Here is a 20486-nt window from a genome sequence, read left to right as displayed (position 1 = left end):
CCTCTCCTTCTCTCTCTGCCCCCTCTCCTTCTCTCTCTGCCCCCTCTCCTTCTCTCTCTCTCGCTCTTGCACCCCCCCCTCTGTCTCTCTCTCTCTCCCTTCAGCAAGCATTAAGCCACACTGATCAGATCATAGAGAAAATGTCATTCTGTACATTATTAATATAGAATTCATGTTAGTTATGCAGAATTAAGCAGGGGCATACAGGAATCATTGTGCTCGTGTGTGGAATGATCTGCATATTTAAGCTTTCTGTCTCATTAATATATCTACAATCATTAGCAGGTTTAAACCCAACTGTATTCATATGTTTAAAGTGTAATATTAATATTACATTGATGTGATATATTGGGTTGGATATCTAGGCTGCGTTTACACAGGCAGCCCAATTCTGATCTTTTGCCTAACTATTGTTAAAAGATCAATTAGCGGCAAAAGATCAGAATTGGGCTGCCTGGGTAAATGCAGCCATAGAGATCCCTAATAAGCCACTAGTGGCAGCTGACCCAGTCCCACTCAATTCCCAGGGTTAGGGTTATTTAGGGAAGGCCAAGTCTCTAAACAAATCCTATAGATTAGTATGAAATAGATGTTAAGAAGAACTAGCTAACTGTGACTGATATTATAAGGCCATTGAATCTAACCTCCAAGAGGTCCTCAGTGACACATACACTCACAGATGAATACATACTCACACACATATCCATACTAGTGTTGAGCGATTCGTGCTTTTTGAGGTCAGTTCGGTTTTGGTTCGACTATTAGAAAATCAGAAGGGTTTCGATTTTTTTATTTATTTTTGAATGCATTAGGAAATAATGACATTACAATGGTTCTATAGTTTTTTAATGAAAATTCAAGGTGAACATTCAATTGCCAAAAAATAAAAAATATTAAATATTCTGTCAGGTCCACATTGGGTAGACATAAGTAGAAAAATATTAAATGAATATGAAATCATAATAATACTTGGTTTTTATTTGATTACTTAATAATTTTTTAATTCCTTAAAGTCCTCATCTCATCAGTCATCTCTGTTCAGGCTGTAGCAGTCAGCTAGCCAGACCATCTAATATGAACTGTGCTCGCCATACTGTACCGTCTTTAGTCATGCTATTTAGCTAGCCTGCCTAAGTGTGCTGCAGAGCTTTCTGACAAGATTATTTGACTAGTTCTTCAAAGTACATAAGGCATACTTTCTGTCCCTCTCGTAGTTATGTTGTGTACATTCCTCTCTCATGCGGTCTATGCGATCTGTGTGTATCTAACTTAACGTAGCAGGAGTAAAAATGTATCCGTCCAGAGATCTGTATATAATGAGATACTCATGTCTCCGCCCTAACATTGAGAGTCCCAAAGGCGGGAAGGCAGGCGATAAACTTAGGTCCAAAATAAGACCATGCATTGGTTTATTTTGGACAGATTTTAATGAGAGTGAAACCTAATACAACCCCCCCACCCCACCCCACACACACACAGTAGACACGTACTTGTAAGGGATGTGTTTGCTGCCGTTGACCAGAGCCAGGATGACGTTCCCCAGCGCAGAGAGAGACAGACACAGCCCTGCTGCTGTGGTGCTGCTACTACCGCTGCTGTCTCTGCCCTTCCCTCCTCCTAGCACCTTCACACAGCTGCCCAGGTCTATCAGGTGGAGCCTACTGCGACCTCCTGACACTGGAGAGAGAGGGGAGGGAGGGAGGGCAGGGGGGAGAGAGAGCGTGAAAGGAGCGGAAGGGGGAGAGAGAGAGAGGGGTGGGCAGGGGAGAGAGTGAAAGGAGGGGAAGGGGGAGAGAGAGAGTGGAGGGAGGGCAGGGGAGAGAGCGAAAGGTGGGGAAGGGGGCGAGAGAGAGAGGGGAAGAGAGGGAGAGAGAGAGACAGCGGGGAGGGAGAAAGAGAAGGAGGGGAGAGAGGGGAGAGCGACAGCGGGGAGGAGGAGAGAAAGAGAGGGGAGGGAGAAAAAGACGGAGGAGAGAGAGGGAAGAGAAAAAAGGGGTGCGCAAGAGAGATATTAATTATTAATCGTTGTGCAAAACATATTTTTTTTGTATTTCACAGTGTGTTAGGAAACCCAGTAACAGTATTTCACAGTGTGTTAGGAAACCCAGTAACAGTATTTCACAGTGTTTTAGGAAACTCAGTAACAGTATTTCACAGTGTTTTAGGAAACCCAGTAACAGTATTTCACAGTGTTTTAGGAAACCCAGTAACAGTATTTCACAGTGTGTTAGGAAACCCAGTAACAGTATTTCACAGTGTGTTAGGAAACCCAGTAACAGTATTTCACAGTGTGTTAGGAAACCCAGTAACAGTATTTCACAGTGTTTTAGGAAACCCAGTAACAGTATTTCACAGTGTGTTAGGAAACCCAGTAACAGTATTTCACAGTGTTTTAGGAAACCCAGTAACAGTATTTCACAGTGTTTTAGGAAACCCAGTAACAGTATTTCACAGTGTTTTAGGAAACCCAGTAACAGTATTTCACAGTGTTTTAGGAAACCCAGTAACAGTATTTCACAGTGTGTTAGGAAACCCAGTAACAGTATTTCACAGTGTGTTAGGAAACCCAGTAACAGTATTTCACAGTGTGTTAGGAAACCCAGTAACAGTATTTCACAGTGTGTTAGGAAACCCAGTAACAGTATTTCACAGTGTGTTAGGAAACCCAGTAACAGTATTTCACAGTGTGTTAGGAAACCCAGTAACAGTATTTCACAGTGTTTTAGGAAACCCAGTAACAGTATTTCACAGTGTGTTAGGAAACCCAGTAACAGTATTTCACAGTGTGTTAGGAAACCCAGTAACAGTATTTCAGTGTGTTAGGAAACCCAGTAACAGTATTTCACAGTGTGTTAGGAAACTCAGTAACAGTATTTCACAGTGTTTTAGGAAACCCAGTAACAGTATTTCACAGTGTGTTAGGAAACCCAGTAACAGTATTTCACAGTGTGTTAGGAAACCCAGTAACAGTATTTCACAGTGTGTTAGGAAACCCAGTAACAGTATTTCACAGTGTGTTAGGAAACTCAGTAACAGTATTTCACAGTGTGTTAGGAAACCCAGTAACAGTATTTCACAGTGTTTTAGGAAACCCAGTAACAGTATTTCACAGTGTGTTAGGAAACCCAGTAACAGTATTTCACAGTGTTTTAGGAAACCCAGTAACAGTATTTCACAGTGTGTTAGGAAACCCAGTAACAGTATTTCAGTGTGTTAGGAAACCCAGTAACAGTATTTCACAGTGTGTTAGGAAACCCAGTAACAGTATTTCACAGTGTGTTAGGAAACCCAGTAACAGTATTTCACAGTGTGTTAGGAAACTCAGTAACAGTATTTCACAGTGTTTTAGGAAACCCAGTAACAGTATTTCACAGTGTGTTAGGAAACCCAGTAACAGTATTTCACAGTGTTTTAGGAAACCCAGTAACAGTATTTCACAGTGTGTTAGGAAACCCAGTAACAGTATTTCACAGTGTCTTAGGAAACCCAGTAACAGTATTTCACAGTGTGTTAGGAAACCCAGTAATAGTATTTCACAGTGTGTTAGGAAACCCAGTAACAGTATTTCACAGTGTTTTAGGAAACTCAGTAACAGTATTTCACAGTGTGTTAGGAAACCCAGTAACAGTATTTCACAGTGTGTTAGGAAACCCAGTAACAGTATTTCACAGTGTTTTAGGAAACCCAGTAACAGTATTTCACAGTGTTTTAGGAAACCCAGTAACAGTATTTCACAGTGTGTTAGGAAACCCAGTAACAGTATTTCACAGTGTGTTAGGAAACCCAGTAACAGTATTTCACAGTGTTTTAGGAAACCCAGTAACAGTATTTCACAGTGTGTTAGGAAACCCAGTAACAGTATTTCACAGTGTGTTAGGAAACCCAGTAACAGTATTTCACAGTGTGTTAGGAAACCCAGTAACAGTATTTCACAGTGTGTTAGGAAACCCAGTAACAGTATTTCACAGTGTTTTAGGAAACCCAGTAACAGTATTTCAAAGGGTGACAGGAAACACACACACACACACACACACACACACACACACACACACACCTGGGCCCTCACCAGCATAGACAGTACAGCATGCTGGATATGTAGTACCCTTCTACAACCAACATACTCCAACAAGAGGAGTCCGAAGTTAAATCAGAAGTGTAAAAGCTGGGTGGCTCAAATGGAAACTGTGATACATTCAAAGTGCAGAGAACAGCTCTCTTTAAAACATATTAGCTGGCTCTTGACAGACATCCTTTGACCTGAAACATTTAATTGTTATTCCCTCCATACGTTTACTTTAGCATGTGCCAACAAGGCTGTTCAAAGTAGACTCCTATTTCTCTTACGGTGCCTACAGAAAGTATTTAGACCCCTGGACTTTTTCCACATTTTGTTACGTTACAGCCTTATTCTAAAATGGATTAAATAAAACAAATTACTCAATCTACACACAATACCCCATAATAACAAAGCGAAAACAGGTTTAGAAAAAAAATAGCACATTTTTTAAATTAAAAAACAGAAATACAGAACCAGTCAAAAGTTTGGACACAGCTCCTCCAGGGTTTTTCCTATATTTACTATTTTCTACATTGTAGAATAATAGTGAAGACATCAACACTAGGAAATAACACATATGGAATCATGTAGTAACAAAAAATGTGTTAAACAAATCAAAATATATTTCATATTTGAGATTCTTCAAATAGCCACCCTTTGCCTTGATGACAGCTTTGCACACTCTTGGCATTCCCTCAACCAGCTTCCCAAATATGCAGAGTACTTGTTGGCTGATTTTCCTTCACTCCGCGGTCCGACACATCCCAAACCATCTCAATTGGGTTGAGGTCGGGGGATTGTGGAGGCCAAGTCATCTGATGCAGCACTCCATCCCTCTCCTTCTTGGTAAAATTGTAAGGACCGATGCTGGAGTCGAGAAGCAGGTACAGGGAGTCAAACATTTAATGAGGACCAAGACAGGAACAGCGTCGGCACACGGGTAACAAAACGACTTGCGAATGTTAATGGGGAAGCGGGGAACAGAGCTGGGGGACAGACAGATATAGGGAAGGATATAACACAGGTGATTGAGTCCAGGTGAGTCCAAATGATCACTGATGCGCGTGACGAGGGAAGCAGGTGTGCGTAATGATGGTGGCAGGAGTGCGTAATGCTGGGGAGCCCAGCGCCCTTGAGCGCCAGGGGGAAAGAGCGGGAGCAGGCGTGACAAAAATAGCCCTTACACAGCCTCAGGGGGTGTTTTGGGTCATTGTCCCGTTGAAAAACAAATTATATCCCATCTGGTTTGGGCTTAGTGGGACTGGCGTTTCGCTGCAGAATGCTGTGGTAGCTATGCTGGTTAAGTGTTCCTTAAATTCTAAATCAATCAGACAGTGTCAGCCGCAAAGCACCCCCACACCATAACACCTCCTCCTCCATGCTTTACGGTGGGAAATATACATGCAGCGATCATCTGTTCACCCACACCACGTCTCACAAAGACACGGCGGTTGGAACCAAAAATCTACAATTTGGACTCCAGAACAAAGGACAAATTTGCACAGGTCTAATGTCCATTACTTGTGTTTCTTGGCCCAAGCAAGTCTCTTCTTATTGGTGTCCTTTAGTAGTGGTTTCTTTGCAGCAATTCGACCATGAAGGCCTGATTCACGCAGTCTCCTCTGAACTGTTGATGTTGAGATGTGTCTGTTACTTGAACTCTCAGAAGCATTTATTTGGGCTGCAATCTGAGGCTGGTAACTCTAATTCACGTATCCTCTGCAGCAGAGGTAACTCTGGGTCTACCATTCCTGTGGCGGTCCTCATGAGAGCCAGTTTCATCATAACGCTTGATGGTTTTTGCAACTGCACTTGAAGAAACTTTCAAAGTTCTTCATGTCTTAAAATAATGATGGACTTTCGGTTTCATTTCTCTTTCGTAACTTATTAACACCCCTCCACATCACAATTAAGGTGGTCATAATGGTCTATAATGGACACATAAAGGGTCTATGTATGAATTCTATGCAGTAAAGTCAAACATATTTTCCCATTGCATTTGACATTTTTGTCATTTAGCAGCTCTTATCCAGAGCGACTTACAGTATACATTTTCATACCTTTTTTCCATACTGGTCCCCCATGGGAATCGAACCCATAAGCCTGGAGTTGCAAGCACCATGCTCTACTAACTGAGACACACGGGACCCATTCATAAAGCGTTTATAGCTAAGCACTTCATGGTAATTAACTGTGTAGTTTGTTACTCTGATCTATAACACAAACATTAAAGGTCTATGTATGAATTTTATGCGGTCAATGTCATCTCTTTTCTTCCATTCATAAAGCATTTATGAAGGATTTATAAACATGCCTCACTTATCAAAAATAATACAGACAACACAGAATGGTAAAGGAAATATGAACATATTTTATGAAAATGTTCATGAACATATGAACATTTATTTCAATTTCCCCAGATGTAACGTTAGCTAGCTAGCACAGAAAACAATTGCTGAGGACATCGCTGAAGAATCCTACTATTGACATTTTTCAGTTTGACTTTTCTTGAATAGATTTAACAAAGACTAATATTCAAAGCATTCAAATTAAATTCCCCATTTCAGACTCATAGCTAGCAACAACTATTTTAGTGAGCAAAACGTACTAATATGAAGTGTGAACATGCTAATATAGGTACCATTGATTTGCATTGGATTTCTGCCACAAATGCTAAAAAGTTAAATGGGGGATCTATCTAAATATCAGCTATTAACAGGAACAGCACCATCTAGTGGTCAGAACCTGGTAATATCAGCATGCAGAATGGGACATGAACCTAACAACTTCAATGACTCATTTCTCTGAACGGGGGTACAACACCAATTTCACTGAGAATACATTACAAAAGATGAAGAAACAATACTACATACTACTTGTCAGACATAGAGAACTGATACGATATACTCGTTGTTGGGTTGGGATTAGTGAGGTGTGGGGGTTCCGTGGGTGGATTCTGACCATTTATTTGTATTCCTCATGTCTTACTCATTGTTAGTAAAAAGTTTAGTCCAAATCGGATGTTAGGTACTATATTTATTGAATATTATACGAATCCTATAAATTAAAATGGCAAATTTGGGAGCAATCAATTAGCTTAATTTCTCAGAGATCAAATCATATTTAAACAAAATAATATTGCAGGAAGGCTAATCTGATCTGTTTCTAACTACAGAAGCGATTTCAAAACAATCTGAGATGATGGGTGTCATGGCTTGTTGAAATGACATGGAACGACCCTGCATAGAATTCATACATAGACCTTTAATGTTGGTGATATAGAAAAGTGGCAAACTGCACAGTTAATTACCATGACGTGCTTAGCTATAAATGCTTTATAAATTGAAAAATGTATTTTACTTTGACTGCATAGAATTCATACATAGACTTTTCATGTGTGCATTATAGACCATTATGACCAAATTAATTGTGATGTGGAGGAGGGCTTTTTAAACTATAAATATATAGTATATATAAATATATAGTATCAATCCATACTGTAGGGGCCTTACAGTCTAGGGTGACATTTTGAAGATTTTACTTCTATTTTAAAGAGCGGTAGTGTCCATTACAGTGTGCGTGTGTGTGTGTGTGTGTGTGTGTGTGTGTGTGTGTGTGTGTGTGTGTGTGTGTGTGTGTGTGTGTGTGTGTCTGTGTGTGTGTGTCTGTGTGTGTGTGCAGTACTCACTCCCTCCCTTGCCAGTCTTCTCCATGCGGTACTGGTAGATGTGCAGTGTGAACAGCATGTGTGAGTTAAGATGTTCCTCCGGATCGGCGTGATCTCTGCTGCTATAGCGAGCTGCTATGGCTGCATCCAGGAAGAAGGCTGCTTTCTCTGGCGTGGGGGCTCGCAGCTCACTCTGGTTCTGGAGCTGGGAAGTACATTACAGAGTAGGTGAGAAAAGCCACTTTCATGCTTTAGTAAATTTGACTTCAATTTCTCAATTAGGAGAAAAAAATAAAAATTTGACAAACGACAGTAATTTCTGTGTGTTTGTGTAAGTGTGTGTGTGTGTGCGTGCGTGTGATGCAGTGTGTAGTGTCTGTAGAGTGAGACTCACTTTATCACTAAACTGCTGTGGGGTATCATTACAGCATGAGATTATCTCAGATTAGCTTGGGTTTACACTGATACTCTTGTCTCACACACACTAATCCTATCAACATATAACCACACACACACGCACGAACGCACCCACACACACTAATCGCATCTACATAAAACATAATTGTGTTAAAATCCTGTCTGTCTGTTTCTCTTATTGATGTTGAGAAAAGACACAATGATAATCCCTAAATGAGCAGAAAGCTATACCAGAAAGGGCAACACAGTTTGACAACCACATTAAGACCTAAGGCTGCCAAATCACACATGCTCACGATCCCTCCCTCCCCCCTCTCAAGTGCTTGTGTGTGTGTGTGTGTATGTACAAGCACTTGCATGCATGCGTGTGTACAAACGCATATGTTTGTGCGTATGAGCGTGCACATGTGTGTGTCTCTCTGCATGTGTGTGTGTCTCCATAGAGACAGTGTTAGGTTAAAAACAGCCAGCTAAGATAACAGAGCCTAGTGCCTGGGGGTAGACACACAGAGATATATTATAATATACTACTACAGTGCTCTAGGTCTGATACTGCCATCCTTACACACAGTCCTCTAGCTACCTTACCAGTAATCCTGTGGGTTTCCTTTGATAACACCACAGTTAGTTACTGCAGAGGAAAACATGAGAGGAGCCACAGCACTCTCCTAGTCTTAACCATGGGAGACTACCTCTGTCGCTCTCCTTGTAGTCTTGTGGATTCATCATGAGTTACTTCATGTTATCGTCTCTGTCTCTGTGTTCAGCATGGACCCCAGGAAGAGTAGCTGTTGCTGAAGTCAAAGCTCAAGGCCATCTAGATAATGACACTAGTTAGCTGGACGGCGGCAGGGCGTGCAGGGTTTTGTTCCAGCCCATTACTGACACACCTGATTCAGACGATCAAGGTTTAGTTGATTAGTTAACGAGTTGACTAGTGCCATCTTACCTGCATGCCACAGATGGGGTCCTCGCAGAGGTAGACTCCAGGGGACTGGCTGTCCTGCAAACTGCCTGTAGCCACTTCAGATAGCAAGTCCTTCAGGTTCTCCTCTTTACCCCACACCTAGAACATAGAACACCACCATCAGAACTCCACATCTTTCCCTCACACCTAGAACAAGTATTTCATACATATTGCATACCGGTAATTCAGTAATATGTACACAAAATAATTAGGATTGGTTTCCCAGACCCAGATTAAGACTACTCCTGGATAAAAATGCATGGAGAATCTCCCTTAATCTGAGTCTCAGAAACCGGCCCTTAAAATGCCTTTACAGGCAGCCCAATTCTGATCTTTTTCCACTAATTGGTCTTTTGACCAATCAGAGCAGCTCTGTTGCCCATAAGTGTAACAGACCTCTACGGCGGAGACTCGGACAGAGAAACGTGCTCCTGTCTTCTCCTTCCTCTCGTTGATGAGTTTGAAGAGCCAGGAGATGGCACAGGGGATGATCCCCAGAGTCTGCATGGACTCGTCACCACCTATCATGGTGTAGGATTTACCTGGAGGATGGACACACACACACACACACACACACACACACACACACACACACACACACACACACACACACACACACACACACACACACACACACACACACACACACACACACACACACAGGAGAGGGAGGAGATGAAAGTCCTGAGTGTGATCTGGTTTATAGATCTAGCCATTCTAGTAAACACTCCCAGAATGATTGGAACTCCATCAGCAGTGGAGTACAATAGTCATTAACATGATATCCTCTATCAAACACACACAGTCTGTCCTCCCTCCTCTGTCCTTCTCCTCTATCCTCCTCTCCATCTCTTTCTCCTCCTCCTCTATCCTCCTCCCCATCTCTTTCTTCTCCTCCTCCTCTGTCCTCCTTCCCCTCTCTTTCTCCTCCTCCTCTATCCTCCTTCCCCTCTCTTTCTCCTCCTCCTCTATCCTCCTTCCCCTCTATCCTCCTTCCCCTCTCTTTCTCCTCCTCCTCTATCCTCCTTCCCTTTCTCCTCCTCCTCTATCCTCCTTCCCTTTCTCCTCCTCCTCTATCCTCCTTCCCCTCTCTTTCTCCTCCTCCTCTATCCTCCTTCCCCTGTCTCTATCCTTCTCCTCTGTCCTCCTTCTCCTCTCTTTCTCCTCCTCTATCCTCCTTCTCTTCTCCCATTTCTACAGCCCATCCCTTCTGTCTGCTTTTAAATTAACTCTGGTTTTAGCTAAATGTGTCAGGTTTGGCAAGGGGCACTGACATCTTCCGTATGTTTGTGTGCTTTTCACACACACTCTGGTTGAATGTTGTGTATATGTGTGTGTGGTTTGACACCCAGATTGTCTGTGTGCGCAGAGCGATGCATTCAAGTCTGCTGACCCATAGACCCCAAAATAACCCAGCTGTAGATAAATTGAGTGTGTGGGCATGCATGTGTGTATGTGTACGTGCTGTGTGTGTATCCCCACTGTGTGGCTACACCTGTCCCTCTGAGCTGCGACATAGGGAGACGGCCCCTGCTGTTGACAGGAGAGAGATCAAACTCACGGCTAAACAAAGCCATATGTCACACACACAGTTGAGTGTGCCAACGCCTTATGGGGTTGATAATGTAAATAATATGTAAATACAGTGGCTTGCGAAAGTATTCACCCCCTTGGCATTTTTCCTATTTTGTTGCCTTACAACCTGCAATGAAAATAGATTTTTGTGGGGTTTGTATAATTTGATTTACACAACATGCCGACCACTTTGAAGATGCAAAATATTTTTTCTTGTGAAACAAACAAGAAATAAAACAAGAAATAAGACAAAAAAACAGAAAACTTGAGCATGCATAACTATTCACCCCCCCAAAGTCAATACTTTGTAGAGCCACCTTTTGCAACAATTACAGCTGCAAGTCTCTTGGGGTATGTCTCTATAAGCTTGGCACATGTAGCCACTGGGATTTTTTCCCATTCTTCAAGGCAAAACTGCTCCAGCTCCTTCAAGTTGGATGGGTTCCATTGGTGTACAGCAATCTTTAAGTCATACCACAGATTCTCAATTGGAGTGAGGTCTGGGCTTTGACTAGGCCATTCCAAGACATTTAAATGTTTCCCCTTAAACCACTCGAGTGTTGCTTTAGCAGTATGCTTAGGGTCATTGTCCTGCTGGAAGGTGAACCTCCGTCCCACTCTCAAATCTCTGGAAGACTGAAACAGGTTTCCCTCAAGAATTTCCCTCTATTTAGCGTCAACCATAATTCCTTCAATTCTGACCAGTTTCCCAGTCCCTGCCGATGAAAAACATCCCCAATGCATAATGCTGCCACCACCATGCTTTACTGTGGGGATGGTGTTCTCAGGTTGATGAGAGGTGTTGGGTTTGCTCCAGATAAAGCGTTTTCCTTGATGGCCAAAAAGCTACATTTTAGTCTCATCTGAGTACCTTCTCCATATGTTTGGGGAGTCTCTCACATGGCTTTTGGCGAACACCAAACGTGTTTACTTATTTTTTTCTTTAAGCAATGGCTTTTTTCTGGCCACTCTTCTGTAAAGCCCTGCTCTGTGGAGGGTACGGCTTAAAGTGGTCCTATGGACAGATACTCCAATCTCCGCTGTGGAGCTTTTCAGCTCTTTCAGGGTTATCTTTGGTCTCTTTGTTGCCTCTCTGATCAATGCCCTCCTTGCCTGGTCCGTGAGTTTTGGTGTGCGGCCCTCTCTTGGCAGGTTTGTTGTGGTGCCATATTCTTTCCATTTTTTTTTTTATAATGGATTTAATGGTGCTCCGTGTGATTTTATTTTATTTTTATTTCACCTTTATTTAACCAGGTAGGCCAGTTGAGAACAAGTTCTCATTTACAACTGCAACCTGGCCAAGATAAAGCAAAGCAGTGCGACAAAAACAACAACACAGAGTTACACAAACAAACGTACAGTCAATAACACAATACAAAACTCTATGTACAGTGTGTGCAAATGTAGAAGATTAGGGATGTAAGGCAATAAATAGGCCATAGAGGCAAAATAATTACAATTTAGCATTAACACTGGAGTGATAAATGATGATGTGCAAGTAGAGATACTGGGGCGCAAAAGAGCAAGAGGATAAATAACAATATGGGGATGAGGTAGTTGGGTGTGCTATTTACAGATTGGCTATGTACAGGTACAGTGATCGGAAAGCTGCTCTGACAGCTGATGCTTAAAATTAGAGAGGGAGATATAAGACTCCAGCTTCAGTGATTTTTGCAATTCGTACCAGTCATTGGCAGCAGAGAACTGGAAAGGCAGCCAAAGGAAGTGTTGGCTTTGGGGATGACCAGTGAAATATTCCTGCTGGAGTGTGTGCTACGGATGGGTGTTGCTATGGTGACCAGTGAGCTGAGATAAGGCGGGGCTTTACCTAGCAAAGACTTATAGATGACCTGGAGCCAGTGAGTTTGGCGACGAATATGTATTGAGGGCCAGCCAACGAGAGCATACAGGTCGCAGTGGTGGGTAGTATATGGGGCTTTGGTGACAAAACAGATGGCATTGTGATAGACTACATCCAGTTTGCTGAGTAGAGTGTTGGAGGCTATTTTGTAAATGACATCGCCGAAGTCAAGGATCGGTCAGATAGTCAGTTTTACGAGGGTAAGTTTGGCAGCATGAGTGAAGGAGGCTTTTTTTTGCGAAATAGGAAGCTGATTCTAGATTTAATTTTGGATTGGAGATGCTTAATGTGAGTCTGGAAGGAGAGTCTACAGTCTAACCAGACACCTAGGTATTTGTAGTTGTCCACATATTCTAAGTCAGCACCGTCCAGAGTATCGATGCTAGTCAGGGGAGCGGGTGCAGGCAGCAATCGGTTGAAGAGCATGCATTTAGTTTTACTAGCATTTAAAAGCAGTTGGAGGCCACGGAAGGAGTATTGTATGGCATTGAAGCTCGTTTGGAGGTTTGTTCACACAGTGTCCAAAGAAGGGCCAGATGCATACAGAATGGTGTCGTCTGCGTAGAGGTGGATCAGAGAATCACCAGCAGCAAGAGCGACATCATTGATATATACAGAGAAAAGAGTCGGCCCGAGAATTGAACCCTCTGGCAGCGGTCCGGACAACAGGCCCTCCGATTTGACACACTGAACTCTGAGAAGTAGTTGGTGAACCAGGCGAGCCAGTCATTTGAGCAGCCAAGCCTATTGAGTCTGACGATAAGAATGCGGTGATTCCCAGAGTCGAAAGCCTTGGCCAGGTCGATGAAGACGGCTGCACAGTACTGTCTTATCGATGGCGGTTATGATATCGTTTAGGACCTTGAGCGTGGCTGAGGTGCACCCATGACCAGCTCGGAAACCAGATTGCATAGTGGAAAAGGTACGGTGGGATTCGAAATGGTCGGTGATCTGTTTGTTAACTTGGCATTCAAAGATTTTAGAAAGGCAGGGCAGGATGGATATAGGTCTATAACAGTTTGGGTCTAGAGTGTCTCCCCCTTTGAAGAGGGGGATGACAGCGGCAGCTTTCCAATCTTTGTGGATCTCAGACGATACGAAAGAGAGGTTGAACAGGCTAGTAATAGGGTGTGCAGATGTTCTGTACTTCTCCACAACTTTGTCCCTGACCTGTTCAGAGAGCCTCTTGGTCTTCGTGGTGCCCCCTGCTTAGTGCTGTTGCAGACTCTGGTGCCTTTCAGAACAGGTGTATATATACTGAGATCATGTGACAGATCATGTGACACTCAGATTGCACACAGGTGAACTTTATTTAACTAATTATGTGACTTCTGAAGGTAATTGGTTGCACCAGATCTTATTTAGGGGCTTCATAGCAAAGAAGGTGAATACATATGCACACACCACTTTTCCGTTTTGAGATTTTGGGAAAAAAAATTTTTTTCTCATTTCACTTCACCAATTTGGGCTATTTTGTGTATGTTCATTGCATGAAATCCAAATAAAAATCCATGTTGTAATGCAACAAAATAATGAAAACCGCCAAGGGGGGTGAGTACTTTCGCAAGGCACTGTACCACAATCAGCAGCAGAGTGGTCTGGCCTGGGCCAATCAGCAGCAGAGTGGTCTGGCCTGGGCCCAATCAGCAGCAGAGTGGTCTGGCCTGGGCCCAATCAGCAGCAGAGTGGTCTGGCCTGGGCCCAATCAGCAGCAGAGTGGTCTGGCCTGGGCCCAATCAGCAGCAGAGTGGTCTGGCCTGGGCCCAATCAGCAGCAGAGTGGTCTGGCATGGGCCCAATCAGCAGCAGAGTGGTCTGGCCTGGGCCCAATCAGCAGCAGAGTGGTCTGGCCTGGGCCCAATCAGCAGCAGAGTGGTCTGGCTTGGGCCCAATCAGCAGCAGAGTGGTCTGGCCTGAGCCCAATCAGCAGCAGAATGGTCTGGCCTGGGCCCAATCAGCAGCAGAGTGGTCTGGCCTGGGCCCAATCAGCAGCAGAATGGTCTGGCCTGGGCCAAATCTGGCCTCAATGGAGGCCTGAGCGGAACACTTGCACTCTGACTCAGATAGCAGTACATAGACTAGCAGGCTGGAGTCGAGAAAGCGACAGAGCCCACAGTGACAGGAGTTTTACATTGATTAAAGACATAATAAAGATGGTTGCCATTAAAGGGATGACCGTACTGCCCAGGGCCACTAATCCAAATCAGAGGGCTCGGGGAGGATGAGCTAATATAAGAACAAGAGAGCGTGGGACTCAATTATATTCCCCTCTGTTGTCCTCCTCCTCTCTTTTCTCCCTCAGTCCTTGTTGAATCTCATACCCTCAGTCCTTATTGAATTATACATACCCTTAGTCCTTATTGAATTATACATACCCTTAGTCCTTGTTGAATCTCATACCCTCAGTCCTTGTTGAATCTCATACCCTCAGTCCTTGTTGAATCTCATACCCTCAGTCCTTATTGAATTATACATACCCTTAGTCCTTATTGAATTATACATACCCTTAGTCCTTGTTGAATCTCATACCCTCAGTCCTTGTTGAATCTCATACCCTCAGTCCTTATTGAATTATACATACCCTTAGTCCTTATTGAATTATACATACCCTTAGTCCTTGTTGAATCTCATACCCTCAGTCCTTATTGAATTATACATACCCTCAGTCCTTATTGAATTATACATACCCTCAGTCCATATTGAATTATACATACCCTTAGTCCTTATTGAATTATACATACCCTCAGTCCTTGTTGAATCTCATACCCTCAGTCCTTGTTGAATCTCATACCCTCAGTCCTTGTTGAATCTCATACCCTCAGTCCTTGTTGAATCTCATACCCTCAGTCCTTGTTGAATCTCATACCCTCAGTCCTTGTTGAATCTCATACCCTCAGTCCTTGTTGAATCTCATACCCTCAGTCCTTGTTGAATCTCATACCATCAGACCTTATTGAATTATACATACCCTCAGTCCTTATTGAATTATACATACCCTCAGTCCTTATTGAATTATACATACACTCAGTCCTTATTGAATCTCATACCCTCAGTCCTTGTTGAATCTCATACCCTCAGTCCTTGTTGAATCTCATACCCTCAGTCCTTGTTGAATCTCATACCCTCAGTCCTTGTTGAATCTCATACCATCAGTCCTTATTGAATTATACATACCCTCAGTCCTTGTTGAATTATACATACCCTCAGTCCTTGTTGAATCTCATACCCTCAGTCCTTGTTGAATCTCATACCCTCAGTCCTTGTTGAATCTCATACCCTCAGTCCTTGTTGAATCTCATACCCTCAGTCCTTATTGAATTATACATACCCTCAGTCCTTGTTGAATTATACATACCCTCAGTCCTTGTTGAATTATACATACCCTCAGTCCTTGTTGAATTATACATACCCTCAGTCCTTGTTGAATCTCATACCCTCAGTCCTTGTTGAATCTCATACCCTCAGTCCTTATTGAATCTACATACCCTCAGTCCTTATTGAATTATACATACCCTTTGTCCTTATTGAATCGCATACCCTCAGTCCTTATTGAATTATACATACCCTCAGTCCTTATTGAATCGCATACCCTCAGTCCTTGTTGAATCTCATACCCTCAGTCCTTATTGAATTATACATACCCTCAGTCCTTATTGAATCTACACTACCGTTCAAAAGTTTGGGGTCACTTAGAAATGTCCTTGTTTTTGAAAGAAAAGCACATTTTTTGTCCTTTAAAATAACATCAAATTGATCAGAAATACAGTGTAGACATTGTTAATGTTGTAAATGACTATTGTAACTGGAAACGACTGATGTTTAATGGAATATCTACATAGGCATACGGAGGCCCATTATCAGCAATCGTCACTCCTGTGTTCCAATGGCACGTTGTGTTAGCTAATCCAAGTTTATCATTTTAAAAGGCAAACTGATCATTAGAAAACCCTTTTGCAATTATGAAAACTGTTGTCTGATTAAAGAAGCAATAAAACTGGCCTTCTTTAAACTAGTTGAGTATCTGGAGAATCAGTATTTGTGGGTTCGATTACAGGCTTTGTGGGTTATTTGTGGGTTCGATTACAGTGTGTGTGTGTGTGTGTGAGATTTGGCAGTCTTAGCTTAATGTGGAGTGGGAGAGGCAGGACTGGCCTGTGAGGCTAGCTGATCTCTATTAGCGACCAGTGGAGCAGTTTCTTCTATTCCAACATCAAACACACACACACACACACACACACACACACACACACACACACACACACACACACACACACACACACACACACACACACACACACACACACACACTTTGCCATCTCTTACAGGTCTCAAGGTCTGTAACCTCAGGCCCACCCTCCATCATTCAGTGGTCCGTTTGAAGCACACGTTTCCTGGATGGAATATAAAAGCCAAGGTAATTGTGTTCTCCAGGCCAAGCAGGCTAGTGGAGCAGAGAGGACTCTGTCTTTGTTCCTAAAGGGAGGATTCTGTCTTTAATTTCCACGGCCACTGAAACAACATGAGTTTCCACTGACATCACACCACAGGCTTTTCGATTCTAGAATGTTTTACTAGCAATGGCCGTGCTGTGTGGTAGGGTCACTTTCCTTAGCTGACTGTCACTCTGGATAAGAGCATCTGCAAAATTTGACCACTGTGTGTTATTCTGTCGAGTGACGTTTATCCTTTGTGTGTGTGTGTGTGTGTGTGTGTGTGTGCGTGCGTGCGTGCGTGCGTGCGTGCGTGCGTGCGTGCGTGCGTGCGTGCGTGCGTGCGTGCGTGCGTGCGTGCGTGCGTGCGTGCGTGCGTGCGTGCGTGCGTGCGTGCGTGCGTGCGTGCGTGCGTGCGTGCGTGCGTGCGTGCGTGCGTGCGTGCGTGCGTGCGTGCGTGCGTGTGCTTACATGTATGTGTGCCTGGGCTGTAAGACTAAGTTGATTACATGTGGAGAACTCTGTCACGGGTAGATTGATTACATGTGTGTGAAAGCATGGTTGTTGAAGGCAGACAAAGACAGACAGGTTCCAGAGACTTGACCGGGCAGGGTCCTGACACGTATTACTGTGCCGGTCTGAGGAGGGACTTCAGTGGGATTAAAATAGTGTTGATCCAGCTTCCTGCTCAGACAAGACCTCTCTCTCCCTTTCAGTTTGTTTCTCTCTATCTCTCTCAGTTCCTGTCTTTTTTTGGCACCCATCTCTCCCTCTCTCATTCTTCTTTCTATTTCTGCTCTCTTTGCCCCTCTACCCTCTCTCTCTGCCCCTCTACCCTCTCTCTCTCTCTGCACCTCTACCCTCTCTCTCTCTGCACCTCTACCCTCTCTCTCTCTCTCTCTGCACCTCTACCCTCTCTCTCTCTCTGCACCTCTACCCTCTCTCTCTCTCTGCACCTCTACCCTCTCTCTCTCTCTGCACCTCTACCCTCTCTCTCTCTGCACCTCTACCCTCTCTCTCTCTCTCTCTGCACCTCTACCCTCTCTCTCTCTCTGCACCTCTACCCTCTCTCTCTCTCTGCACCTCTACCCTCTCTCTCTGCCCCTCTACCCTTTCTCCCCCTCCCTCTGAATGCAGTCTGTGCTGATAGTTGAGGCTGGCTGAGATGCAGTCATGTTGATCAGAGAACGTCACACTCGGAAAACTAGCAGTCGATTCTTGGCAAAAGTATTTACTGTGTGTGCATGTCAGACTCGGTTTGAGTCTGAGTACATACACACAGCATCAGGCAGTGTGTGGACGTGTTTAACTATACTTGTGGGGACCATCACACACACACACATCCTTACCCAGTTTAGAGTGGTATCACACACATCCTTACCCAGTTTAGACTGGTATCTATCACACACATCCTTACCCAGTTTAGAGTGGTATCTATCACACACACACACATCCTTACCCAGTTTAGAGTGGTATCTATCACACACATCCTTACCCAGTTTAGAGTGGTATCTATCACACACATCCTTACCCAGTTTAGAGTGGTATCTATCACACACATCCTTACCCAGTTTAGAGTGGTATCTATCACACACATCCTTACCCAGTTTAGAGTGGTATCTATCACACACACACACACACACACACATCCTTACCCAGTTTAGAGTGGTATCTATCACACACATCCTTACCCAGTTTAGAGTGGTATCTATCACACACATCCTTACCCAGTTTAGAGTGGTATCTATCACACACATCCTTACCCAGTTTAGAGTGGTATCACACACATCCTTACCCAGTTTAGAGTGGTATCTATCACACACATCCTTACCCAGTTTAGAGTGGTATCTATCACACACATCCTTACCCAGTTTAGAGTGGTATCACACACATCCTTACCCAGTTTAGAGTGGTATCTATCACACACATCCTTACCCAGTTTAGAGTGGTATCACACACATCCTTACCCAGTTTAGAGTGGTATCTATCACACACATCCTTACCCAGTTTAGAGTGGTATCTATCACACACATCCTTACCCAGTTTAGAGTGGTATCACACACATCCTTACCCAGTTTAGAGTGGTATCTATCACACACATCCTTACCCAGTTTAGAGTGGTATCTATCACACACATCCTTACCCAGTTTAGAGTGGTATCTATCACACACATCCTTACCCAGTTTAGAGTGGTATCTATCACACACATCCTTACCCAGTTTAGACTGGTATCTATCACACACATCCTTACCCAGTTTAGAGTGGTATCTATCACACACATCCTTACCCAGTTTAGACTGGTATCTATCACACACATCCTTACCCAGTTTAGAGTGGTATCTATCACACACATCCTTACCCAGTTTAGAGTGGTATCTATCACACACATCCTTACCCAGTTTAGAGTGGTATCTATCACACACATCCTTACCCAGTTTAGACTGGTATCTATCACACACATCCTTACCCAGTTTAGACTGGTATCTATCACACACATCCTTACCCAGTTTAGACTGGTATCTATCACACACATCCTTACCCAGTTTAGAGTGGTATCTATCACACACATCCTTACCCAGTTTAGACTGGTATCTATCACACACATCCTTACCCAGTTTAGAGTGGTATCTATCACACACATCCTTACCCAGTTTAGAGTGGTATCTATCACACACATCCTTACCCAGTTTAGACTGGTATCTATCACACACATCCTTACCCAGTTTAGAGTGGTATCTATCACACACATCCTTACCCAGTTTAGACTGGTATCTATCACACACATCCTTACCCAGTTTAGAGTGGTATCTATCACACACATCCTTACCCAGTTTAGAGTGGTATCTATCACACACATCCTTACCCAGTTTAGAGTGGTATCTATCACACACATCCTTACCCAGTTTAGAGTGGTATCACACACACACACACATCCTTACCCAGTTTAGAGTGGTATCTATCACACACATCCTTACCCAGTTTAGAGTGGTATCACACACACACACACATCCTTACCCAGTTTAGAGTGGTATCTATCACACACATCCTTACCCAGTTTAGAGTGGTATCACACACACACACACATCCTTACCCAGTTTAGAGTGGTATCACACACATCCTTACCCAGTTTAGAGTGGTATCTATCACACACATCCTTACCCAGTTTAGAGTGGTATCTATCACACACATCCTTACCCAGTTTAGAGTGGTATCTATCACACACATCCTTACCCAGTTTAGAGTGGTATCTATCACACACATCCTTACCCAGTTTAGAGTGGTATCTATCACACACATCCTTACCCAGTTTAGACTGGTATCTATCACACACATCCTTACCCAGTTTAGAGTGGTATCTATCACACACACACACACACACACACACATCCTTACCCAGTTTAGAGTGGTATCTATCACACACATCCTTACCCAGTTTAGAGTGGTATCACACACACACACACATCCTTACCCAGTTTAGAGTGGTATCTATCACACACATCCTTACCCAGTTTA

General features: G+C 43.4%; 1 protein-coding gene across 1 annotated transcript in view; it reads right to left on the bottom strand.

Annotated features, from left to right (window-relative positions):
• The window catches only part of LOC120059787 (kinesin-like protein KIF26B), a 177374-nt gene that overhangs the window by 25583 nt on the left and 131305 nt on the right, over positions 1 to 20486 (bottom strand). The window contains exons 8-11 of the mRNA XM_039008836.1: positions 9505 to 9650; positions 9091 to 9207; positions 7746 to 7929; positions 1491 to 1677 (exon numbers count right to left, since the gene is read on the bottom strand). Of these exons, the coding sequence (XP_038864764.1) occupies positions 1491 to 1677; positions 7746 to 7929; positions 9091 to 9207; positions 9505 to 9650 (634 nt within the window). The remainder of the gene's footprint in view (positions 1 to 1490; positions 1678 to 7745; positions 7930 to 9090; positions 9208 to 9504; positions 9651 to 20486) is intronic.

The sequence above is a fragment of the Salvelinus namaycush genome, chromosome 15, assembly GCF_016432855.1.
Source record: "Salvelinus namaycush isolate Seneca chromosome 15, SaNama_1.0, whole genome shotgun sequence".
Lineage (NCBI taxonomy): Eukaryota > Metazoa > Chordata > Actinopteri > Salmoniformes > Salmonidae > Salvelinus > Salvelinus namaycush.
This window is presented reverse-complemented; position numbering and strand designations above follow the sequence as displayed.